Here is a 26,301-nt window from a genome sequence, read left to right as displayed (position 1 = left end):
GATTGGAATGTACAAATGATGTGCAGGGCAATTGCTCACCACCCACCGACCGACACCCCACCAGGCCCCGAGTGGCGATTCACTGCCCCCACTTCCCAGTTCCTAAACTAGATGGGACGTCCCATGGTCTGGAATACACCGTTGGCCAGTTTGGGTCAGGTGCCCTGGCTGTGTCCTGTGCCAACCTCTTGTGCCCTGGCTGGGCATAAGAAGCTGAAAAATCCTTGACTTTAGTCTAAACACTACTGAGCAACAACTGAAAACATCAGTGTGTTATCACCATTCTTCACATGCTGAACTCAAAACATGACACTGTACCAGCTACTAGGAAGACAGTTAACTCTATCCCAGCTGAAACCAGGACACTAAGATAGCTAAACTTTTCAAATGGACAAAAGGACAAGTTCTCTTTCTCTCCAGTTGTATGTTTTAGCACACACAGCTTGCTTATGTAGCAGTAGCACCCTGCCTTTATAAAAAGGGGGTGAACAGGAGGGAGAAACAGAACAGGAAACTCTGACACTTGCCAGCTGATTGCTCTCCCACACTTGACCTGGAAAGGAACTATTTCACCTCAGGTAATACATTACATTTAAGATGGTGTGCTTGTTTTTTCCACAGAAGCAAATTCGGAGACATACAGTGCCCTGACGTACCAAAAAATTACACTTTTTCAAAAGCATGGGAAGTATCCTCTTTGATATTTTATAGTTAAAAGGTGCTTTTGGAGAGTGTGTGTGTGGCTTCTAGAGCAATAAAAATATTTTAGATTTGCTGTTGATTTTAGATCTCTTTCCTCCTCCAGTTCCAAGCAAATAAAAAGGGCTTGCTCACTTCTCCTTTTTAGGTGAGAGGACTAATTTGACTCAAGAAGGCGATGCTGGAGGTGCAATAGATTGCTGCTGGCTACAAGCCAGGAAATAACATTTGTAAAGAGAAGGTGCACGTTTTTCTTATGGGGTATTAGGTAGTGAGTCAGCAGAGCTACAGAAGTCACTGTTGTCTGTCTCTCCCCTTGGCATCCAAAAGCTATCCTGCCCTCACAGGGAGGTCACAGGGAGACAGAAGGCAATTAACCAATGATTGACAGATGCTGGCATAAGGCTTAACATCCTCTTCTCCCTTTTTGCAGGTCTTCTTGAGCATTGAATGGAGGGTCAACATGACCATCCCTTCACCTTGACATAAAGGCTCCAAACATACACTTGGAGAAGTTGTTCTCTTTCCCTGTCTTTCTTCCCCTTTCATGAGATATCCAGGTTATCCGTTGTGATGATGTGTTTGGAATCAGGCCAGCTGTGTGGTCGGACATAAGTCTAACACTAACTCATTGATAATGGTTGCCAAGAAAGTTCACACTTGAACTAGTGCTTAGAAACTGAGAAGCAAAAAGCCCTACCATAACTGCTTTTACACAGGTTTCCTAGTATTTTTATGCCAAATGAGTAGTTGAGAGCGAAGCACTATAAAAGGAAGATAGTTCTGCTGACTTTTCTTACATTAGCTTACAAGAGAACTAAAAAGTCTTGGGTCTGAATGATAATTTTTAAAAAAATCTTTGTAGATAATATAGACAGTTATTAGAATTATTTGTAATAATTATTCAGGCAATCATCCAAATATTTTCATGCATTCCATTTTCATCTACAAGTAAAAAATCTTGGCGGGACTTGGCGGACGGCGGGGGAGTGGCATGGAAAGCAACACAAAAAAATCACTGTACTGATACGGAAAACTTAACTTTTACCCTAAAGAAGGTAGCCTTGGGGAGGAATGGGTAGATGGTATTGGGAATAAGGGATTGAATTTTGGGCTGAAGAGTCCTGTTGAATTCTTGCCTCTGTCAAAGGTTAGATGTGTGAACTCGGTTACATAGCTCCTTCTCTCTCTCTTTTTTCCCCTTTTTTCCCCTTCCTCTCTTACCTAAACCAGGAACTGTAGAAATAATTATCACTTCTGAAAATTCAAACATGACAGTTATGTATAAGTACTGAACAGAAAGCTTGAAACAGCAACTTTAAAGTCACTTCTGATTCAATGATGATTGTTCTGGATCAGACAAGAAATAATTCATTAACCATTTTTTTTTAGCGATCCCAGGCTTGCTGGCGTTGTTTCATCTCAACATCTGGAAGTGGAAACAATTACATGACTGAGACAAGCTCACAGGGAGACATGAAAGCTGGGGAAAGGGTTACCTGCCCTGTCCCCAGTATTTTCCCACAATAGACCATAGCTTGTCTCCAGTTGCCTGTATCAGGCACACTCCTGTACTGCCATGCACTAAGGAATACTAGAAAGGTCAGTGTGTGGAAGGAGAGGAAGTGAAATTGTGAGTGGGAGGTATGAAAGACCTCATAGTTGTAGTAAATTCTGCACAGACAGTGCAGAGCTACAAAAATACAGAAACAAATTCATCTCTTGTGGTGAAGGACACCAGTAGGTTTCTGTGGGAGCCAGACTGATGGGATGCAATGGGTGTTGAAAGACAAGTATCACTCAGATATCTGCTATGGAAGATCTAAAAGGACAAATCAAGGAGAAAAGGGAGTTGGTGTTCCTCTATTAGGAGTTAAAACCACAGTTTACCTTGGGAAGATGCAATGTTCCTGTACTAAACTGCTTTCCCTCAGTATGCAGAGCAGCATTGGGGCCCCACAGCACAGGGTCACCAAGTGGAAGGAAAGGTCTGAGCATCACACGCAGATGAGCTCTGTAGCAAGGAAGAAATGGAAAAGAACAAGTAGGGGGAGGCTATGGTGTGGTTCTGGTCTGGAGGACAAACATCCCCCATGCTGGGCTGAGTAATTCCTGCACAGGAGTATCAGCTTTCGGTCAAGTGCTTGTTTTGAACTGGGCATTGGAAAACATACTTTTTGTAGTGTTCTGTCTTGGGTTGCTCAAAGTTTTCAACACAACAGTACAGATTTGATTCTGATTTCAGGAGAAGCGACAGTTTGAGGTTTTTGGTTGGGTTTACCCTGGGCTTAATTCAGTGCATAGCAAGGATGGCTGTCTTTGTAGCATGGTTGAGTGTTACAACCGAAATAAGTAGCTGAATTCTCCAATCTCCCTATCCCTTTTCCTCCCAGCTAAGTTCAAAGAAGTAGAGGTAATTCACAAGTAGTCCCTCCCTGACACCTACCAACAATCCCCAGGCTATGAATTGATCAGCTGGAAGACTGAGCTACCTTCATCATAATGTGTGGTGGCAGAACTTTATGGGAAAAGCAACATAGCTTCTTCCTGTATTGTACCAGTGCATAAAAAACCTTCACTTTTCAGAGCTGTCACTCATCTTCATGAACCTACTACATGCAGTGAATTATTTCTTTTCTCCCCTCAGACAAAGACTATGCAGTTAAATTCCTCTCTTTTCTGACTTAAACATTTTCTTATCTTTTCTTGGCTAAAAATCTATGATTTTCATTTTTGAAATTTGCATTTTATAGAATTTGGACAGGAACATAGCTCCTCAGACTATGTTCATTTCTCAGCCAGCGATGTGACTTTTAAACTTGTTTTAAGAAAACAAAGAAAGAAGAAACTGTCAGACTCGGTGCAATTATGTTCTTGTTCCATCTGTATACCTTTCCCCTCCATTTGCAGGCACTCATCTTCTCTGGGTTGCTGAGCCAGCTGTAGAGCCTGCAGGTGGAGAATGCTGTTCTGTAGGATGACATAATGGCACCTGAGTTAGAAAGGTGCCTCCTGAAGCTGTGCTGGAAGTTACCATCCCAGGTGCCTGTCATCAAACTGCAAAACTTTGTCTTACACGTGGGCCATTTGCTGTTATCTTGGGGCACTTTGACACAATAATCCCTGTCAGCACAGGGAAAACATTGGGTAGCCTATATGTTTCTGAGTGTGTCAGTCTTGCTGCCACTGATAAGTGCTTATGATTTCTTCTAAGTTATTCTTCATGTATCTTAGGTTCATTTTCATCAGCAATATAGAAACTCCTGTTCAGAACATGAACTGCTTCAGTGCAGCTCCTTCTATCATGTTCTCTTACACTCCAGTTTTGGAGGCACCTTCAATACATTACCCTTTATCACCTTCTAGGCAAAGAGTATTTGTGCCAGTAAAGCTTTTTTTTCAACCGGGACTTGATTTTCAATCTCCATTTTTATTTGTCCAGGGGTGACAGAGCTGTTTATACCAACAGAGAGAAAGCATGCAGTAACCTAACACTGAAATAATTGCTAATTGCAATCCTGATGGCTCTATCAAGACGTGGCTGCAAAGCATGTGTTCTGTTAGGTCTGCAGTATTTTCTAGGCAAAAAGAAAATTGCTCACTTCTTTAAAAAGAAAAAAAAAAACTACATTTGTGAGATGTGGCATGTCCTGCACTAGCAGTGCAAATGCTGTAGGTCAAATATTTTAAAAAGTGAGACCAAGAAAGAAGCAAACCTATATATTTATGATAGTGTGCAGTATTTTGACTTTTAAAAGGCAGTGTGTGTGTTAGACAATAATACGCTGACAGAGTTCTGTTACTAACTAGGTTAAAACAGAGAAAATACATGGTCTTTTGGTGGAAGCACAGAATGAAGAACCTACTTTTAACTGACACAGGGGCCAGTTCCTATACGACAGACGCTTGCTATGTGCCTTACAATACACAGGCTATCTATCTTTCTTTATAATTGGAAAATGCAAATGTAGTCAAGTTAATTTACATAGCTTTCAGCTAAACTTACAAAATCAAATAATAGGTTAAGGTAAGGTGGAAGCCAGCATGAAATCAAAACAAAGCTTTTCAGGAAAACTTTCTATCAATATATGGACACTTAAATTTATAGACAGGGACCCACTGAGTGTTTCAAAGTTATATAGACAGTTGAGGTATCTAAATCTGTCTGAAATTTGTAGAAATGAGGTTCCCGTACTGCTACTTGTTTTTGAAAGCCCTCCTGGGTTCTGTGCGTTGGACTCACTACTTTGGAAATCCAGTTCTTAGCCACACTTCTGTTGCCTGTTTCCCAGAACAGAGATGTTGAATGAAGATCCTTCAGGAATGAGGGTGGATGCTCTCATGAGCAGAGAAATGGTTGTCCTGAGAGACTTCCCAAGAAAGCATGTGTCTTGAACCACAGCTTGGCAGATCTACCTACTGGCTGTGGTAGGGCCATAGGGATGTACAAAAAAGCAAACTGCAGAGCGGAGGGGTAGCTATATAGATTAGGCAACTCAGAAAAACTTTTGCAATTCCAACCCCACAGCCAGCAGATGGGATTCTTGATCTTGCTTATCATTTAAGGTGTAATGTCTATGTTGTTGTTCAGTGGGTAAGCATAATTTTAAATGCAGTGATGGGCCTGTGAGAAGTTGGCCTGGTTTTGAAGAGGCTTGCTCTTTTTCTTCTTTCAGAGAAGAATAAAATCACTTCATATCCTGTTTTCAGTTTGCTCTTCCAAGGAACACTTCGTCTAAGAAGCTTTCTTCTTTTCTTGCAGTCCTCATTCCATCCCAGATCGCCTGCGGATCAGAGTGAACAGGATTAATTTACAAGAATATGAGGGGCTACATTACGACAAGGAAAAACTCCGGGAAGCCTGTAAGTTGGAAGAAGCCAGACCGTAGCTGCTTTTGGTAGAACATTCTGTATAAATCTTACATTAACACTGCCCCCCCCCCCCCTCCCCCCAACAACAACAACAAAAGTCCAATCACAGGGTCAAGCATACATTTTGGGTGAGTCATGTGGAATGGATGTTCATTTATCTGTGCATATACACACACATATCCTCTCTCCATAAATACTCTCTCTATAAAGACCATATATAGGTAATTCACCTGTTTTCTTACTTAACTGTGCCTTCTGCAAGTTGATTTTATTTACTGTAAAGTAAGTGTTTTTCACACCTGTTATTTTTTTATTCATGTCTTTCTGTTGGTTCTGCTGGGTTTCTACTAGTGTATGAAGCTATTCCAGATTTTATGATTAGCATCATATTTGAAACTGAATGGGGGACCATGATAAATTTCATATTGAGAATGTGCTCTGACCTTGAATGTGGTTCAAATAAGTCCCTTATTCTTTAACAGCCTTCAGTCTTCCACATAAGAGAATAATCACTGTTTTGTTTCCTCATGTAATGGTTTAATTGCCATGTTCAGGGGTAAGTCAAAAGCAGACAGCAGTTGCTTTGGCAACATTGATGATGACAATTCACACTTAAAAATGGAGTTCCTTTCCTTGGTGACATATGGAGTCATTAATCAATGAGGGACACGGCTGCTTGTGATAACAATTTAATAGTCTTGTTCATGCATCTGGCTCATTATTCATATTAAATTACAAGCATGACTGTTTGTTGTGCAACAAAGCTTCAGCTCCCTCTGTAATACAGAGCACTCTGGTAATTACAGGATGACAATCCTTTTAATTGGTTTGCTTATCTTACTGTTGGAAGATAGTTAAACTGTTTCACTTTCACTCCTCTAGTCCCACCCCTCCTTATTCTCCCAGTTCACCAGCTTTCCTTTTACAACAAAAGAACTGAAATGGGTTAAATTTTAATATAGGTCCTGACAGCCTTTTCTGAAGTTTCTGTTAGTGGATTTTTGTCATAATTAAGGCAATCAAAGCCTTCATCACTGGACTGAGAAAAAATTTAACAGGATGAGGATTATGTCTCACTGGAGAAGAATTTGCTTCAAGTTTAAATTGAGAGTTTGACCTTCAGTAGACTTCAGGCCACACTGAACCCACATCTATCCAAACCTGTCAGAAACAATCTGTTTCATTTGATGGTTCTTCCTATGGTTTCCCATCTGAGGAGAACCATTCTCATCCAACATCATTATGGACGTACACTTAGTGTGTATTTAGTGTATATTGTGTAGTCCTTAAGAGCCATTTACATGCTCTGACACAAAATATACAACTTTTTACATTATTCTAATTGCAGTTGTAAATGCATATTGATATTATTTGTCACCTGCAAACCCCCATACTATAACAATATAAAAAATGCCAGAGAATTATCTAGCATCTCTCAGATTTGAGTTTAGATTTCACACGCATTTGATCACTTGCTGGATGTGTGCTTAAGAGGTTTTCATTCAAAAAGTAGATGTTTGTCCATCAAGAGTTAAAATGATTGCTTTTGGGCATTGGCGGGTCATTTGCAGTAAGACCCTTTTGTCTCTTTTTCAAGTTTACTGCATGACCAGCTTGATAATATAACATAGCTGGACTGGAGTATTCTTCCCAGACATTTTTCATTAAGTTGTTTTTCCTATCTGTCCTCCTTTAGCTGTCTCAGTAATGCTTGTGCATTACTTTTTTTTATATTAAGATATGAGAAAGCAAATAATAACCCCATCAACCTAAAATAAATCGGGAAAGATACCTCACTGTAACCTTTGCAGATATTAGGAATGTCCTGTGTAAAGACATATAACTTACAGCATACGCTGGTCATCTACCTACTTCTATAGGCATATAACTTAAGCATCTCGTATAAAAATTGCCCACCCTTTAGTTTTCAGGAGGCTGATCTTGATTTGAGGATTTTTGGGTGATGCTAATTACGACTGAAGAAAATTATGTATAGGAAGAGAAGTGCTCCCAAAACAGTCAGAAACCAAACCGTTTTAAATCTTCTAGCCAGCTCCTTGAATTTCATGAAGTAAAAAATGGAAAATCTCTGTGGTTCACTGAGCATAGACCTAATGTCCAAGTTTTCCTGTGACTTACTGCAGGATGCTTGCGGCTTTTCTCAGGCATAGCCGGTCATCAAGCTGCATGGTTACACTAGAGGACTACATAACTTAAGTTTTTATGAGGAAGGAAGCTGGAAAATAATGTAAATCTTCCTTTTAAGAAAAGTAGATACTCATTTTAATTGCATTTCTGACAAAGCTAATGGGATAAATTTTAAATGGTTTTCTGGTGGCAGATCTATGGATTTGTGCCTGCCTGGCTCTGTCATATGCTGAATACTTATACAAAATAAGCGTGCTGTCTACGTCCTCATCAGCAAATCGTTTCATGGAGCATTGCCACTAAAAGTTATTTGGCGAAAGGGAGAGGAGGGAAGTGCTGAGGGGAGAAGCGATTCTCATTTCTTTACCAAAGAAAGTGATGGGGGGGAAAAGGAGTGGAAATAAATAAATTTCCATGGCACGTGAATAACTGAATTTTTGGCAGTCTGAATTAAAAAAATTAAATGCAGATAATACCTGTGCATTAGTAAAATACAAGAGCACTTGTATTGGGTCTTGTTTCTACAAGGCCTGTTACTGTAAGTGGGGTTAGCTTCTTTCAATGCGGCTATAGCTCTCAGGTACATGGGTGTCTCACTAGATGTTTGCAAGAGGCTCAATTTACATATCTGTCCAGGCTTTGGCAGAATACCTACAACTTAATTCCAAAATACTATACTTAATATCTATTCCCTGCCCACAAGGATTAAAAGCATTTTTACCTCCCTACATAATTGGGAAACCAAACCAGAATCCCACAGCAATCTGAACAGGAAAAGGAAGCCAGTTAATGAGTTATCCCTGAAGGAAAAAGAGCAAAGAAGCTATTATGGGTTTTGCCTTTTACATATCTCCATAATAGAGTTTTGAAAGCTCAGACATCAGTGTAATAATCTGGATCATTTAAACTCACAGTAAATACATTTCAGTCCCCTTGTTCACTTGAAATGCTGATTTGATTCTATCAACTACTTCACCTAAAATTGCACTTCCCGACATATAACAGCTCGTCATACAAACTGTTCCATGAAGATTAATCTTCACTCTGCTGGAGGTAGACACCTCATTTTGAAAGCCTCCTGAGCAATTAAAGAATGTCATTTTGTCCTCCGAAGGGCACGACTGTTCTTAGCCCATTCTCCTTCTGTTGCTATCTACTTTTGTCACTGCAACTGATATTTAACCAAGACGCTGTGTCTGAATTGTCCCTTTTTTCCCTCTCTGTGCTCCTTCTGTTCTCCTTTGTTCTTTCTTTTGTCAACGTCTCAGTATTGTCTGTGGGATGATTGATGATGGTAAAGGATGCTTATTGATCCTTCAGTGAGGAGGGGTGAATGCTTCCATGCACCCTTTTAAGAAAGGGATATATGTTGGCATTTTAGTTATGTTGTAATGTTCTTCGCTGTAAATGTAGTTGTTGTCTTTAACGTCTCCCTATATGTGCCCCAGGCACTTGTCATCCTAGTCACCAGTTTCACCTTCTGCCTGATGTGATAGTTGTACCCTGACCATAACCAAGACTATCATACTCAAAAAGTGAGTTGGATTCATGTTTCTATATGGACAGAACTCTCTCTTGCGTGCATATCTTCTGTGCACTCTCTCTGATTTCCTGTTATTGCAGGAAAGCGTGATCCAAAGCCACATTGTGGGGGAACAATTGAGTTATTTTTAAAATAGCAAAATCTTTGTTTATGACACCCTGTTTTCTCCCTTCCAATGTTACTAAGAAATTCCTGACAATGGAGGTATATGCAGAAAGCAATTATATTAAAAAAAAAATAAATTAAAAAATCAACAACAAACTAACCAACCACAAACTTGTTAGTGACCAAGTGGTCTTCAACCCTTATTAGTCCTTCCTGCCAACAGCATTGTAGATTTGCACCATGAAGATGGAGCAGTGAAATGGCTCACCATCACCAGCAACTGCACAGTTGTGGTGTTTGGTTTTTTTTTTAATAGAATATGCAAGTTCTTACTGCCCTTAACTTGTTTTTTTTTATGTGCCCTAGCCATGGAGAACAATCTTAGTTTGCTCAGTACCACTAAGATTAAGGAGGAAACATAGAAGACTGCAGTGATGGCAGTATCTCATCCCACACTCATCCTTCCTGCCTGTCTTAGTCTGTGTCTGCAGATCTCACAGCTCAGGTTCCTGTTCTTTTTCTTAATCCTAAATCATTATTCATTGTTCAGCCAGACCTCTTCTTTCAGCTCTTAGTCCCAATATCCATTCCCTGCAAGTTTCAATTCCCAGCTCTTCATAGATTTCTTTCTATCACCTGTTCCCTTTTGTGTGGTGTTTGGGACAAGTTCTGTCTTCATTTGACTTGGATGGCTTCTTCCTTTTTGTGGCAAGGTATTGGAGAAGTCACTTAGAGCCTATTGGGGATGACCACATTCTCAAACGTGGTCTCGTTTAGTCTGATAACCTCCACTGTGTTTTGCTTCCTGATGTGAGGATTTTAAAAGTGGATAACTAGTGCTAAGAAAACTAACAGCCAACAAACCTAAGGAGGCTCAGTTTTTGTCAGTGTAATAAACAAAGGGATCTGAAGAGACACATGGCTTAGATTTGTGTGGTGAGAAAATCCTTTTGCACAAACTCAGTTGTATTAAAACCATACTAGGAAAGCCAAACCTCCTAATATCAATGTCTGAATATTTTAGAATTCTCTCCCAAGAATTTACTTGGTCCTTCGTGTTCCTAATATCAGCGGAAACCTCTCAGGAAAATGACATTCTTATAACATCTTCAATAGTGAAGATCCTTTATTTGCTACATTAAACATTTACAGACCAATGTCTAATCTCCCCAGTCCCCTGAGGTATGTCAGACTCAGAATGAGTTTTCCTGGCATTCACATCTACCTTAATGATCTGTCTTGAGGCTGTTTTGTTTGGGATTTGAGTGGGTTAATCACGGCGCTTAGATCACAGATTGAATCCTTACATAACAATAAATGGGGAAGTTAATTGAATTTTATTTTTTCTTCATGGTCCCATATGCAGTTTATTCAGGCTTCTTCCATTTGTATACTCAATACTATTAAAGAGTTCACTAGCTTTAGGTATTCAGCATAACAGGCAGTTAATAGGTAGAAGAGTTATTTGCTGTTTATAATTCTGTAGCTAATTTCAAGAGGACTTAAGAAATCACGACTAATCTTGCAGCTAATTAGAGCATCATGCTAGCCATACTGCTGCATCTACCCAACCCTCCTTCTGCTGATACCCTATTTTGGTTAGAGTTGCTAGGAACAAAAAGCTTTCTGCAGTACTTGTTCAGAATGTGAAGCAACTGTCTGCCTGTCTCATCTCCTAGGGTTCTTGCACTGCTGCTCGTTACTGCAGTGTTAAAGTCTGTATCCACAGCTCCTTGGACAAAGTCTTTTTCTCATCTTTCAGGGAACACAAAGAAACCGGGAGCTGGATGCAAGTGGCCACAAGAGCAGGCGCCTTGGGAGAAAAAATGTCTGGCACTTCAGTGCTGTGGCTTGGCTCATGATCTGAGACTATCCCTTATTTTTGGCATATTTCCATGTGTGGATATATCCATGTATTCACAGGAGGAGACAGTATGCGGGTATATGGGAAAGTTGCTCTGCAGTGCCTGTGCTCTTAATATAAGACTTTGTCATCCCATCTCTCACCTGGCATATCTAATAATCACTGTGTCCCACAGCACTGTTCTGTGCTGTCCACACCCTCATCCCCACAGGGCTATTCAGAAAAAATAGAAGCTCCTTTACTCCTGGATGAAAGTGTCCACAATGATTGAATGCCATGCATGTTAACTTCATGCCTTTAACTGATTTATCGTAACTTAATTTATTTTTCTCCTATTGCACAGCATTGCCCTGTATTTAGAATGAGAAACAATCCTGTAGTTTCAATCTCATTACAAGTCATTAAAGATTTGCTTTTGTTTTCAAACAGCAGCTATTGTGAAGCACTTTGAAAATCTTGGCTGCGTTGTGCATACTTACTGTGGTTTATGATAAAAATGAGAGCTGGGAACATTTTCCTTTCTGAAAGCTACATGGATCTTGCAAAAAACCAACCAACCAAAAAAAACCCAAACCAAAAAACCCACAAAAAATCCTAAACAAAAAAAACTTTTAGCAAGCAACATTTTAGCATATACTGTAGTATTATCCAGTAACGACTTAAAAGATTTTTCAAATAAGCATGAACCATATGGAATGGAAAAACTCGAGACCCATCTCATGCACCTTATCCGTTAGCTAGCCATTGACCCAAAAAGCCATAAGTAATGTTAATCCAGATTTTCCAGGCAGCAAAAGCTGCACATTTCTTTTTAAGGACAAAGTCACCCAGACCAGAATTCCAGAGTCATTCTATGACCACTAAGAATAGATGGGACATAATTTAATTAAATCTGTGAATCATGACTTTCTTCTTCACTCGTTAGATAAGGCCCATAAATGTCACCGCTAAGCTATCTATTGCATATTAGTGTTTTCTTTTCAGACATTTTGGTGGATTTCTTTAGAATTCCAAATGTTCGTAAGGTCCTTCTCCTTTGGGTTGTCAGGAATGGTGATAGTTAAGGATTTCGTTTCTGTGTTAGCTGCATTGTTTCAGCAGGTCAAAACTCACATCCCCATTAAGCGCACATACTCCTCCATGAAGGAAGGAATTCAACAGAAGAGAGACAAAATCTGTGGTGACAGTTTATGAGCCAGTGGTGTAGCTTCCTAGTGCTCTGTAGCTATTGGAGGTGTAGTCGTGTCTGCTGCAATCCGCTTTTCAGTGCTATAAATGAATTTAACAAACGCTTCTTTCAGTAAGGGCTGCAGAGGGATCTGCTGAATTGAAACTAGATAGCCATTAAGTACTCTCTACAAAGAGCTTAAGGGTCTCCTGTCAGAGCAGGTTAAGCAATAATAAACACTAAGCAAAGAGAATCAGTCTGTAACCCAGAGCATCGGAGCGCGTAAAGCAAACCTCGTGATTGACCCTCCTTCCACTCACTTGTCTCTCAGTCTCTGTTCTTTAATGAAAAAATCTGGGAGGTCGCAACGAGCACGGTTCCCTCCCGGCCCTTCTGAAATGTGCAGGTGGGTTGGCATCACGGTTGGATGTCGGTGTTGCTTTAGGAGAAGTGCAAGCTCTTCCCTTCTTCCCTAGCCTTTCTGCCTATCCCTCCTTTATGTTCTTGTTTCTTCCTCCAGCTTTTTTGACCCTGCTTCTGGTTTTCCCAGGTTGCTAGCTGTTCTGCTGTCCCAATCGCTTTCCAACACGATGCTGGCAGTTTTGTCAATGTGTCCCCAGAACCCTGCGCTGGCCTCTAAGGCCCGTAGTGACCTTGACTGCTGTAGGTGCTCCCCTACTCCTCCCTGAAACCACTGAGCTTCTCTTTCTGCTTCTAGCCTTGGTGGGCCACAAAAATATGAGCCATGTCCCCCATTATCTTTTCCTGCTGTCTCGTTCTCTTATCAGAATGAAGAGGTTCTTGGTGGATAAATATCTCTGCCTTTTAATCAACTTCTTTTGAATACAGGAGGGGCTGCAGCACAGTTGTTTTGACTTTATGTTGTTTCTTGTTATCCAGTTACCAAAATTGTTTATGAGTTGATATTCTTCTCTCCTTCTGGAATACTTCACATGAGGATTTAAATCTCTTTCCTGCTGCTCCCTTACTTTTTGGGGCCATTGTTTGATTAAAGACCCTCCAGGGAGAAAAAAAGAACTTAATTCAGTGATTCAATTTTAGAAAACCAGGTACTCAAGAGTTTTCACTTGTTTTCTTTTCATTTAATGAGGTCTCACTAGGTAGTTCTCTTGGTACCTTCCTTGTGGACTTGCATATACTTTTTTCTCTTTTGTTCTTTTTGTGGGTTTGTTTGGGGCTTTTTTTAGCTGCAAGAACAGAATGGCTGTGGAAACCTAAAACCCCTGCTATTGAAAATGCTTCCCTCAGCTGAGGGGAATTACTAGCTGTATTTTCACAAGTTCTTTTTTTCTCTGTGAAAAAATATGGAGATGTTATGTCAATTTTGTGTGTAGATGGAATAATGTTTGGTTTGATTTGAAAGCAGCCTTACATCCAAATAACATGGTGCTGGACAGTTTTCTCTGAAATCAGGCTGTGACTTTCATAACTTTAAATCATTTTTGTAGACTTTTTAGTGTTCTGAAAATGAAATATCACTCTCTTATTTCAATGTATAAGAGCACCCCCCTAAACTTTTGTTCTGGGGTATGTTCCTTTCTTTGCAGTTAATAATTGATGTTGACATCTGACAATGAAGTCCACAGTTTAACTGAATCTGTTCTAGCTTTTTTGGTATGAAAGATGGTTGAAAACTGAAATTTTTTATAAGTGGGTGAAACTAACCATGAATAATATGTTCCTGCTTTTAAATTACTGTTAAGATTTAGATTGTAGAAAGCTTTTGCAAGGACATTAAAAACCCACAAAAACTGAAGCATATTGCAAATCTTTTAGAGTTCAAGAGACTTCAGTTAACGAAGTTTTTCTTTGGGTTTGATTTTCCAGCCATTCCCCTAGGAATTATAGTTGTACGAGGAGATTGTGACTTGGAGACCTGTCGTATGTACATTGACCGTCTACAAGAGGTCAGTTTTTTGTGAATTCGGGTATCATTTATTAATCTATATTATGCTTCTTTTGGTTCTGAGTGCAGACATCTAATAGATGCAACAACTATATGTAGGAGTATTGCAATTTGCCTACCACTGAAAACAAAACTTTAGAGTTGTGATATGATAATAAAAGCAGGAGTAGCACTGAAAAATATTTTCTAAAGAGGAAATGAAAAGTTACACTGGTTCCTTTTAAACGATAACAGAATTGATGTGGATGGCTGTGTTTACTTCTCCTTGAATTGGAATGGAATACCAGGACTCTCCACATAACTTGCTGAATTACATAAATTATTGATTATAAATTGTGTTACGTAAGGATAAACATCATGGTATTTGAGTGGGTCTAATTAGGCAAATGTTATTCTCCAATACTGTCATGGAGTAATCTGAGATACCCATAAACACTACAAATATCAACTAGATATTTCCAAATACACAGAAATGTATGCTCATGTGCTAATAATAATGTTGCTATTATTGTCTTGAACACCTTGCCTCAGGAGAGTTCATTCTACAATACAGTCTGGAAAATGGAGACTCTAAATGCCTCATAATCTGAATAATTTTAAGTGTGTATGCCTTTAGTGATAAAACTAATGGATATTCATTAACATACAGTCTCTGACTGTTTTTAATCTTTCACTGATCTCTTTCAACAACATTTCCAAGTGTGAGGACATTATGAAGGTTTCTAAATAGGTGGTCCAATTTACGTAGGAGCTATGAACCTTCGTTTCTGAACATTCAGACCTGAGGGGTGGCTAGTACTACCAGACACAAACCCATATTTTAAGGTCATGCATATTTGAAGTATCCGGTGATGGAAAATTCCATTGAAATAATTGTGACGATGTTCTCAGCGAATTAAAAATGTGATCTCATACTGAGCTCAGGCAGCTTAATGGCCAGTATTGGGTGGCAAGTAGTTGTACAGCCCCGCAGGAAGCACACCCAGAAGTTCTGGTTGAACTACCCAGAGTGGTTGTGGTGGAACTGTGTTTCTCTGACCTTTTGCAGGGTTTGTACTACTTTTTTTTGTGTGTGCTTGATTTGGCTCAGACCCATTGGCTGGGAGTTGAAGGTGCCAAGGTTTTCTGCACTCTGCCAACTTGCATGCCAGCTGGGGAGCTGTGGTCTGTAGGCCAGGCTTTTTGGTAGGCTGTCATGAGCTAAATCTATATGACAAAATCTCTGTTAAAATAAATCAGATTCCAGATTCCTGAACCCTACTAAATATCAGGGTCATTCTGATATGACCCCCCCTGACGTGAGGTTATCTTAAAAAAGGGAGAACTGCCAGTGGTTTTCTTTAGTGCATTAATTACTCAGAAATATTTGCAAAACACATTTATAGATTTTAGCATCTTTTCTTTTGTTTTTTTTTTGCTGATACTCTAAAGTTAGATAGTTTTCATGGAACAAATAGGTCTCTGATATGGTAAAGATCCATTAACATAATTTCTATATTTTTAAAACCATTTTTTTGACCAAATGCATGCAAATCTAAACTTTAAGTGAGCTTTCCATAACTATTCTGTAGTGTTTCTTTTATATGCTTAAAACCAGTGAGAAATCCTTTCAAAATTATCTGTTTGCCAAACCACTTCAGACAGTAGAACTACAAACCACTCTTGTTGCTTTAATTTTTTTTCATCATGTCTGTGTCTTTCGTCCTCCTGCTAGGACCTACAGTCGGTAACTTCTACTACACAGAGAGTTCATTACCAGGTAAGATAAGCTTTCCTTTTAGTATCAGAACAAAAAGAGGCTTAACAACATGGACTGCACTCTTTGCATTTGAACCCAGGTTTTCTTTTTGTTGGATATCCATATATTAGCTCTGTCTCACTGAACAATAACATATTATATTGCATAGCTGTAGTACTAAAGTCTATCACTGAGAAAAAAGGTGTGATAGCAGGTCTAACCTTTTAATAGTTCTGTGTACCACAGTCATCTATCTACCTTTAGTTTAACATAATCTTCAGAGTAGTTTTTTAATCCATCCTGGGCACAAATGTGTCTTTTGCAGGTTCTAGTTTTAGGTGGCTAGTTTTTAAAATTGGTCTTTCTGTGCATTTTACAACTTTATTCTACAATTAATGCAATACCGAACTTGCCTCTACAGTTGGAAGTATTATTCAAGAATGCATATTTCTCTCAGTAAAACATTGCCCTGCACAGTGCTTAAATTGTGAGTAAACTAACTCAGACTAACTCTACTGACTCCTGAGCTGATCTGACATTAGCACAGAGACTTGACACAAACCATGGTCAGTTGACACAGCACCTAGGATCAAAAGACAAGTTCACACAGTGTTGATAGCCTTTTCCTAGATGTAACAATGGAATTTTTGTTGGGATCGGCAGGAACGAGTTCACTGTGAAAGCATACAGAGATCCAGCTGACTGGAACCCATTGTGGTGAAATTGCAGATAATTTCTTGGGGCTTAATGATTACCTGGCTGATGCAGAATTCCAGTTCGGCAAAAATGCCTGTAAATGTGCTGAATGCGGAAAGACACTATGAGAAAATGCAATTTGGCATGTTTTCCTGGAGTTGCCGTCTTCATACCAGTTCATGGTTTGTTTCTGCATTTCCCTGTCCAATTTTAACCTCATATTTTTGACATTTGTATCAATCATTGCCCCGGAACTGAGTTTTACAGAAGTGTTAGTGTCTAGTGAATTGGCTAATAAAACGGCATGTATTGTTCTGTTCCACTCATTATAAATTAACCTGGAGCTGACTGCTCCATGCATAGGAAACTGCCTGAGGTAAAATGAAGAACTAAATCTGCGTGTATGGGGAGGGCCAAAACAGAGTATGAAATGCTAGAAATCAGTCCATCCTTGGCTTTAACCTCTGCAGTTATAGCAGTATATAAATTAATTGCCTAGCCATCTTCTCTAGTGCACATCAGTGTGAAATCCCTAACATACTATCAATTTTTTATGATGCTACATTTTGAAGGTACCCCCCTCTGTGTTTGCCTTCAGTACTTGTTTATCCTGGAGTCTTCAAACAGTGGTTTATTCTCAGTGGGTCATTTCTACAAACTGTCTTGTTAGGTTAATTTGAGGTTTGTTCCGTGTTTGTTGGTATCCCTCTACATATTACAGAAAGGAGAAGCAGCAGGGTATAAAGGGCATGAATAAGGTGCTTGAGTTGATGGAACTGTCTTCCTACCTCACTAATAAGGTGTCATGGGTACTTTTAGGTCTCATAAATGCAGTTCTCTTGCATGATTCCTTTGCAGCTCAAAACATTGGGAGTCAGCAGAAACATCGGCAAGCCCAGGTGCAAATGAGAAAAATGATGCTGGAGTTGTTTTTCATTCTGTTTTGTTTCTCTAATAAGTTTAATGCTCATAAAATATCATTCTCACGGGCCTGAGACTTCCCAAGCTAGTTCTGCAGTTGAACTGTAATGAAGTCTTTGAAGGATCATATCACAATATGCAATTTGTGACTTGAATTTACATTTACCAGCATTATCCCTATCTTCATTTACCCAGCATTATGTACTCTGCTAGGTCTATGAATTTTTACTTATTTCTCTTTGTATCATCTACCTTTTTAGTATGCACCGTTATCTTTGGATGTTTTCTTCCTTTTGTTCTTTGTATCCCAGTCCTCAATTTTCCACAAATAGTGGCATAAATATTAAGATACATAAAGCTTTGTGCATGCAGATACATAGACTTTAGCAAACCTATTGGATTTCAGAAAACCCTTGACTGTCCCACATATACCTCAGTTGTGATACAAGCAAACCTAAATATCCCACAACTCCATAAGCCCATATTAGAAAAAGGCATATGTGTATTTTAAACCTGATGCTTAAACCACTGAGATATGTCCTTTCGTCCCCATGTGCAGAAATAGTTCACTTTATGGAAAGTTATGCTGTCATTGTTTTCATCTTTCCTGTAATGCACAGAGGTTGGAGGCAAAAACCTGTACATGAGAGCAAGGTTTATGGGATCAAGTAAGATCTTTCAGTCTATATATGGCAGAGAATTGAGGCTGTTGTATTTTTGTCAGGATGGCTATAGATGCAGGTATCATGCATCAGAAGACGTATGTGTATATATATTTTTTTGTAGTCAAGCAAAGTTTGTATGTTGCTGCAGTAACATTTCAGACCAGATCTGTTGTCAGGACCGTAGCCAAACTCCAGGGCACTGAGGAGACAACAGATGAGTTGATTGGTGCTGTCTTTCCTTTTCTGTCCTGGATAACCAGTAAGGAAACGCAATAAGCTAATAAGATGAATCTTACAAACACTGTTATGATACCAAATGAAATTAATAACATATGGTAGCAGCATCGTGCCAGCCACTGATATGCATTCACCTGGCTGAGAAGTGAGGGTCCATCAAAATGCAAAATGCTAATCATCATCAGAGCTGCCTGAAAAGAACACATAGTGCACGCAGGTAACCTGCTGAAGAGGAAGCTGGGGAAGCTAAGAACTTGTGTGTATCTGTGCAACATCAGCATGACCTCATTTTTTCTCAAGTGGCTGAAAAAGTGTCAGATATCTTTATGTAAATTGAAGAGCAATGACTGACTCTTAACATATGAGAACATTGTTTGCTCTGTAATCAATTTGGAAATTGGTTTACCCAGTCAGACTGAAATGACAACTTCCTTCAGCATTCTTTGAGATTTTCCCAAGGTTGAAGAAAGCAAACTGCTTCTTCCCCATGGTCTTACTGACACATGTCTGGACAGTCTGGGGAATTGAACTGATAAAACTCTCATTTTTCTGTTGATATATTCTTTATTTTTTTCTTAACTTTTTCTCACACATGGCTACTGAGATAAATATTTTAGAAATAAGTCAGATTTGCAAAACAGTAAGGTAAATTGCTGAGAAATATCTATTACTTCTAGGTTTTCTTAATGATGTAAACACTAGGCAGCAAAAGCAGAGGAAAACATATAGGGAACTGCAAACCTTTGAGAATCTGTATGAATGCTGCAGATGTGTTGGGCATGTTTGATGCACCATAAACTTTCATTTTAACTCTGTGTTGGTGTTTCTGCACCTTCCCTCTTCCTGTATACAAAGCAGCCTTGCTTTCCTCCTTCAAACCATGCACGTGGTGCCACCTGCCTGAGGGAATGGTGGGGTTTGTGTCGCTTGGAGTCTCTCAGGCTGGGTGCCTTTCTAAAAGGTCTGCTGTAGCTCAGGCTGGAGTGGTGGATTCCTGTGTTACACTAGGGTTTAAGCGTTCATAGCCCTGTTGTCCCTTCTGGCTGAAAACCCATGATTGTTTGGAATCTCTTTTTGGAACTCGCTCTTTCACCCAGCCTTTACTTTCTGGTGTTGGACCTTCAAACAACTCCTGACCTGATAAAACTGGACAATTCCCAATATGAAAATCGTTGGTCCTGCATCCTGCTGTCAGGAAAGGTGCTGGGCTTCTGTGTGATATTCTGAGAAGTCCCAATGAGATATCATTATATCCTGGTCTGCTTTTACCGCTCTATGTCCATGTTATGAATATATGTACATATACATTACTCACATTCTATGTTTTCTGTGCAGAGTTATACTTTTCTCAAAGGCACCTTTCCACCCCATTGCTCCTACTTTTTCTTTTCGTGTCTTGTGCTATTGGTATACCACTCTCTAGTCTGCTGTCTGAAGGAGGAGTAAAGTTTAATCTTGAGCTACTATGTGCCTGAATTTCCATCATTTGCAGATGTACTGATTTTGCTGCTTAAGGTGTAAATAAGGATAGAATCTGGCTCTATACAAATTTTGGGTGGGTGCCCGAGATCCATGCTGTGTTGTCTTTCGTCCTCTGCAAATCTATTTGTGTTTAAACTGTGTCCCAGGGACTAGGAAGTTGGCTGGCCATCTGCTGGCAGCATGGAGTAGAGCCATGACCACCCTCTGCTTTCTGAGATCCCTTTTGCCTCTCCAGCTCAGTGAGAGCTGAAAAATCAAGGGGACAGCCTGTTTGACTCCTTGGAGCATACAGGTTGGGAAGAAGGCCTGTTCCTGAAATAACAGCCATCTGTTCCCAAGGAGCCTGTCTTTTTAGCCAGAACAGGAGGGTGTTGATGTAGGATGTCTGTTTGCTTGGCCGATGGTGGTCCCCAGGTCTGCGCTCTCTGTACTCTGGGTGTAGAGAAAAACATTTTTCACCCCGATGTGCATTTGGGTCACGCCAGGGACAGGCAAAGTGGGCAATTGCTTTGAGTGGCAGATCAGTACAGGTGGGAAAGAGTGTAGAAATACTGAGCTAGAATAAAGCAAGTTGACAGGCACACAAGAAACAAAAATAGTAAGTAGAGTTCACGGCTGTTGTCCAATATTGATGCGTAGCTTTTTGACCTCTTTCACATCTCTCTATTCCTCTGTCCCCACAAATAAGGGGGTCTGTAGACAGCTGAGAAAGCTGGTTTTGATGCAGGGCTTTTTGACACTGCTGGGCTGAAGGGAAGGGGACAGCCAAGGATGTGGCTGAAGGTAACCGTGTCAGTTTGCTCTCTTCTATATTACAGTCAAGCTCTGATGTCAGTGAGGAGCAAATCCAGTGGGTTTGGGCTATGTAGGTTTTGCCCATTGTGCAATGTCAGTAGAGCAAAATGAAAAAAGCAGACACTAGAAAATAGTTATTTTAAGAGAAAAAAATCTGTTACTTTTTATGTCATTTCCTTGCCCCATCCAGGACCAGGAAAGCTCTTTCCCCAGAGTACTTTCTGTTCAGAGGCTATCTCCTAGATGGTGCTTCCTAGACGGTAAGTGCATCTCCCTTCTCTTGTGCCTAGCATGCAGCTTGCTTCTGCTGCGCATGTAAAGGATAGTACATCTGAGAGTATTACCATGGAGGGGTAACTGTTCCTTCTTGTTCCACTGAACAGGCAAAAAAGAAGCTGCATGCCCCCCTTCCCTTCTGAAAAATGAAACAAACCCTTCGTCTAGCAATCAAAACATCTGTTGTAGCATTGTCACCCCAAGAAGGCATGTTCTTCTAAGGGTGCTTAGAGATTTGGTTTACCAGTGTCTCTGCTGTGATGAGCAGCACTTACTACATGGCAATGCCTGGACTCAGAGTGCAGCTGCTTGTGGCAACATGCCACTGCTGGAAAGGCTGCGTTCTTCACTCTGCTATCTCTTTAAGTGCTATAGTGTTTAGGTACTGTAGTGTTTAGGTGATGGAAATGTACCTTCCTTTCCCTGTAAGAGTGCACTTCATGTAACTCCCTGGTGACCTGCGCTTGTATTTGACCCAGACTTTGTCAAAGCAGATGGCTTATCTGGGCTTTACATCAGGCTCCAGAGCACTGGAATTAGCAGCTAAAATGGATGGCATCTGCTTTTGCAAAAGCTTCAGCATGGGAGACTGAAATTTTTATTGTTCTAAACAAAACCAATTTCTCCTTGGCAATTTCTAATCACTCTTCCTTGTCTCTCATGAGGGAAATTGATAAAAAACATATTGAGAATCTGTTTGGGTTTGGGGGACAGCTGGGTGGGTAGGTGCATTCATTTTTTATCTTTTAGGGATTTGATATTCCCTTGCAGTGCCAAAACCTACAATGCTTACATCACTCCATTCTTGTGTCCAAACTCCAGAATGAACGAATCTGTTTTCACTGGCCAAACTAAATGCAAAGCAGAAACAAAAAAATCGCATGTGAAGAAGTACATTGTAGGTGATAAAATACTTCTGGGTTTTGTAATAGAAATTATTTGGCAGTGAGGAGATTCCATGTTAGGTGCTTTATTAGTCAACCTCCCCGATTTTCATGTGTTTTTCACGAGTAGCATAAATTTTCCTTGAGTGTATTGATAATTCAGGGTGAATATCTGTGGCCATGCATTTGATTTACAAAGAGCTTCCAAGCATGTTATTGTTCTTTAGATTCAGAATTTGAATTAATCCTATTAGACCCATCAGTTTCACTATATGCTTGCTATACACTCATCGGAACAATGCAGCTTTTTCTGTCACATATTTTAATGTAATCAATTCTTCTTATAAGCATGAAATCCATTTTATATGTTTTTAAAAATATTTATGTCAAGTTAATAATTTCAGTGAATTTTGTTAAGCCTCACCTTTAAATTCACCGTTTAATGGGATAGGAATATGGACACGGTGAATGAATCACTGTGTGAAACCACTGTGACTTCACTGACACAGAGGTTGTTTTATGTGGTGGTGATGTTAGCTCAGCCCATCTTGTCCATGCAGTTCTGCTCAGACCATTTTCTTCACTGCAGCTCTGTTTTTTCTCTGTCTTGCAGCAACTTCTGCTGATCGTTTTTACCGCATTGACAGATCTCAGGTAAATCTTTATTCGGTTACTGTTTCTATAGATTTTTTTATTATTATTTTCAAATCTATGTCAAATGCAGCTTAAAATGAATTATCTGCTGTTCCTCCTGTAAAGATGCTACTGATGTCTCATGAAAAGTAGAGGAAAAAATTCTGGGCCATTTTTTTAGTTGATGTAATTCTCATCTTTTCACTGAACTTTTTTATCTGCTGACCATCTGTCCTTCTGTTTGCTACCACTCTGATGTACAGATCAGAATTTTCTACATTTGTCATCCTTATCAAGTCCTACTAAGGGCATCTGTGTGTCAGCAGAGTATTTGAGTTTATATCTTTACTGGTGCTTTTAGTCTCCAGAAGTCTTGATCCTGTGTGTGTGACATGGAATAGCTATGGAAATTAAGGTTATGTTACAAGTTGAGAATTATGAACAGAGTTGTATCAAATATCCCCAAGGAACCCCAAAACAGCATGTAGCTCAATTGGATTCAAACCTGTGGTATAGGTTTGACAATCTGAATATATTTTCTAAAAGACACTTTGAAAACCTTAAAGAGTTTTTGGTGTTTCTCATTTGTAGCCAGAACAGGCCAATTAGTGGCTCAGCATTAAGTGCAAACTGTTGCTTTCACACAGTGGTCATTTGTATCTAGTCCTCCTGAGAACTGTGTAAGCTGTTTTGGATCACATGAACATATGACTGTTTCCTAGCAAAAGCAGCTGGTGGTTTAGTTCAAGCAGAAGGAGCTGTGGCTTCAGTTCAGAGGTCCCAGATTCAGGGTCTGCGTGTAGCCACCATGGGAATTCTTTGCACACAGTCATAAAAATGCTTTGATCAAGTCATACTTTAACATTTGGAAAGCAAGGGTGAAGAAGATGCTGCTACAGGTTAAACTGGGCACTGTGACTCTGTTTGGCTTATTCTGCATTTCTTTAATGCTTGATTCTGTACAAGTGGTCATCTTTCCCTCCTACTCCTTTTCCCTGTGTTTCTGTGGGAAAAGATCAATGCTGTGTGATGGTCCCAGTGCACAAACGGTGGGAAGTTTCCTGCCCATTTGCCTGTGTAGACAGGCCCGCTCACACTCGGTGTTTTTTGAAGGACAATGAGCCTTCAGTGACAATAACAAAAAAGAGGGACTGAGAAAGAGAGCTTTGGTAACGGAGATGTGAAACCAGAATGTAAAAGCAATAGATGTCTGGGACAGTATCCCCAAACAATGAAAGCTTCTGTCAGCCATTATCAGAGGGCAAGACCTTAAGTGTTGGTCCTCATTTCGAAAGGCAAACCTCCGCGTTTGGGTAGACCTCCAGTTTTCAGCTGAATGACATAGAGTCATTGAGTAGTAGCCTTTTAAGTGTTGCTGTGAGTGTGAACCATGCTGGTTGGGAATCTTGTTTTACTTGAAATCGATGAAGTATTTATCGGTGACTTCAGCAGCATTGGTTTTAGTGTGTGTGTATCTGTATGCGCTTAAATAAATACACAGAGTCACATGAATGCTCTCCAGAGACCCTGACGTGCACCCAGCTTTCCTATAGCCAGCTGGGTGCTCTGAGAGACCAGTGATGCTGCAGGGTCATGATTTGTTCCTTGTATCACTTCAACAGGAACATCTGCACTTTGTGACGGAAATTTCGCAGGACGAGATTTTTATTTTGGACCCAGAGCTGGTAATGTCACAGCAGGTGGGGACACCACCAGGAATGCCTGATCTGGTAGTGGAGCAGGCCTCTGGGTGAGTGGTGCTGGCATCTGGCTTTCAGCAGCCGTATTAAGAGTTGGGCATCTCTTTTCTGGTCCCCTTTTCTGAAGGATTGTGAGATGTGGGAGGGCAGATCTTAAGCGGGGAGCTGGGGACAGGATCAGATGCAGCCACGGTAATGACAGAAGGACAGTGGAATAACATCTACTGCGTTAGGCATCCTGGAGCACACAGCAGGACTAATGTACTTTGGCACTTTTCAACCTCCTCGCACCCCCGGCTGTATCTGCCCCGCCATAAATCTGTATCGATCGAGTTAAACCCCTTCTCTGCGTGGTGAGGGCTCTGATACCACTGTATAAGGGCCTGAAGCCCTTTGTGCTTAAGAACTATGGTGAAACATCTTTTTTTCTTCTCATCGTTTGGGCAGACCAGAAATGCTCCTATTCATCTTTAGAAACAGTCTTGTACTCATAGTGAATTAAGCTATTTCAGCTTGCTGTGTGCTGAAAAATGCTGGGTACCAGTAAGCATTAGAGAGCTTCAAAGTGGAGTACGTGAGGTAATTTCTGAGGAGTTGAATGCCTTTCCCTTCCTTCTTCCCTCCCTAGAATATCAGATCGGTGGAACCCTGCGGTTCGAAAGAGGATGCTGAGCGACAGCGGCCTTGGCAAGATTTCCCCACACTACGAGGTACCTGACAAACAAAAGGACGCCAGCCAGACACATATGCTGCAGTAAGAGCCCTCTGCATTTCTCTGCTTGATGATGCACTGTCACCATCACCACAGACAAGTCCTAGTGGCTCCTTTAAGCTTAATGAATTGTGCTGACATGCTGAAATTACAGATGTCCTTTTGCTTCTTCTCTTTTGGTCATTCCTTCTGTTTCTTCCTCCTTTTCCATTATTATATGTTCTTGCCTTTTTTTTTTCTTCTCTGTGGCACCCTGTACTCTTAATAAACCTAGATCCAAGTTTCCAAAAGTAAATGCGTTATTTTGGATGCCTGAAGTTCCAGCTAAGGGAACATGCATGGCCCCTGGTTACGAGAAAGACCGAAGCGCTCACCCTTGAGATAGCTCTGATGCAATGTGACAAAGCAGAAACCTCTACAATTGCTGCTTACTTTCAAAGATGTAGGCAATAGTTTTCATTTAATCTTGAACCAGAGAGATCATTGTCAGTGTAGGATGACTAAGGAGTGGTTTCGTTGCTGGCAATTCCCCCATGTAGGAGATTTCCACTACTGCAATCCTGTTTGCCATGTTCAGATTTGTCTAACAGCATCTCTTATTCTACTTGCCTATTTTAGAATTGGTTCTCAGTTTTTTAGTCCTGGAGTTCTGGGCTGATGCAGATTATTCGTTATACCAGTGGGCAAGCTCTGCAGTGTGTTTAGACACTGCCTCATTTGCTGCCAAGCTGGAAGGTGTGTAATAAATGAGGCAGGGGATTGCAGCAGAGAAAGCGGGTATTATTACAGTTAAGGCAGCTGAACGCTGCTCTGGAGGACTGCCTTCTGCCCTCCATTTCCCTCACAGAATTTCTGAATGATGCAGATCTACAACAAACTTTTCACGAATGGCCGGTAACAACAGGCTTCTCATTCTGTGCATGTCCACTGTGAAGTAGGTTGGGTTTCTGAGAGGCCGTTACAAGACTTTGAAAGAGAGTGAAGGGCTGGAAACTAAGAAATAGGCTTTCTGTGTGCCTCAGGTTGTATTACTAAAACTAATGGAAAATTTGTGCCTGCCTTCCTTCTGACTCTCATTTTCCCAGCTGCAGAATACAGATAATATTGCAACCTCACCTTAGAGGAGCACAATGAGGGTGAATTTCATGGTCATAAGAAACTTGGATACTATGGGGATATTCTGCCAAAGATGTTTAGGAGAAAATGAATAATTTTACATTTTGTGCACAGTGTTGG

The 26,301-nt window shown here is 40.3% G+C and overlaps 1 protein-coding gene across 7 annotated transcripts in view; it reads left to right on the top strand.

Moving 5' to 3' along the window:
• DGKI (diacylglycerol kinase iota) overlaps positions 1–26,301 on the top strand; it is a 218,909-nt gene that overhangs the window by 146,187 nt on the left and 46,421 nt on the right. For 6 of the 7 annotated variants that reach the window (XM_049821631.1, XM_049821632.1, XM_049821630.1 and 3 more), the window contains 7 exons: positions 5,462–5,562; positions 14,248–14,327; positions 16,041–16,085; positions 21,051–21,120; positions 22,634–22,674; positions 24,276–24,403; positions 24,982–25,107. In XM_049821631.1, coding sequence (XP_049677588.1) covers positions 5,462–5,562; positions 14,248–14,327; positions 16,041–16,085; positions 21,051–21,120; positions 22,634–22,674; positions 24,276–24,403; positions 24,982–25,107 — 591 coding nt within the window. The remainder of the gene's footprint in view (positions 1–5,461; positions 5,563–14,247; positions 14,328–16,040; positions 16,086–21,050; positions 21,121–22,633; positions 22,675–24,275; positions 24,404–24,981; positions 25,108–26,301) is intronic. The other variant, XM_049821634.1, reaches the window with a different exon arrangement.

The sequence above is a fragment of the Accipiter gentilis genome, chromosome 18 (genome assembly GCF_929443795.1).
Source record: "Accipiter gentilis chromosome 18, bAccGen1.1, whole genome shotgun sequence".
NCBI lineage: Eukaryota > Metazoa > Chordata > Aves > Accipitriformes > Accipitridae > Astur > Astur gentilis.
The sequence above is the reverse complement of the archived record's forward strand: the minus strand, read 5'-3'. Positions and strand labels throughout refer to the sequence as shown.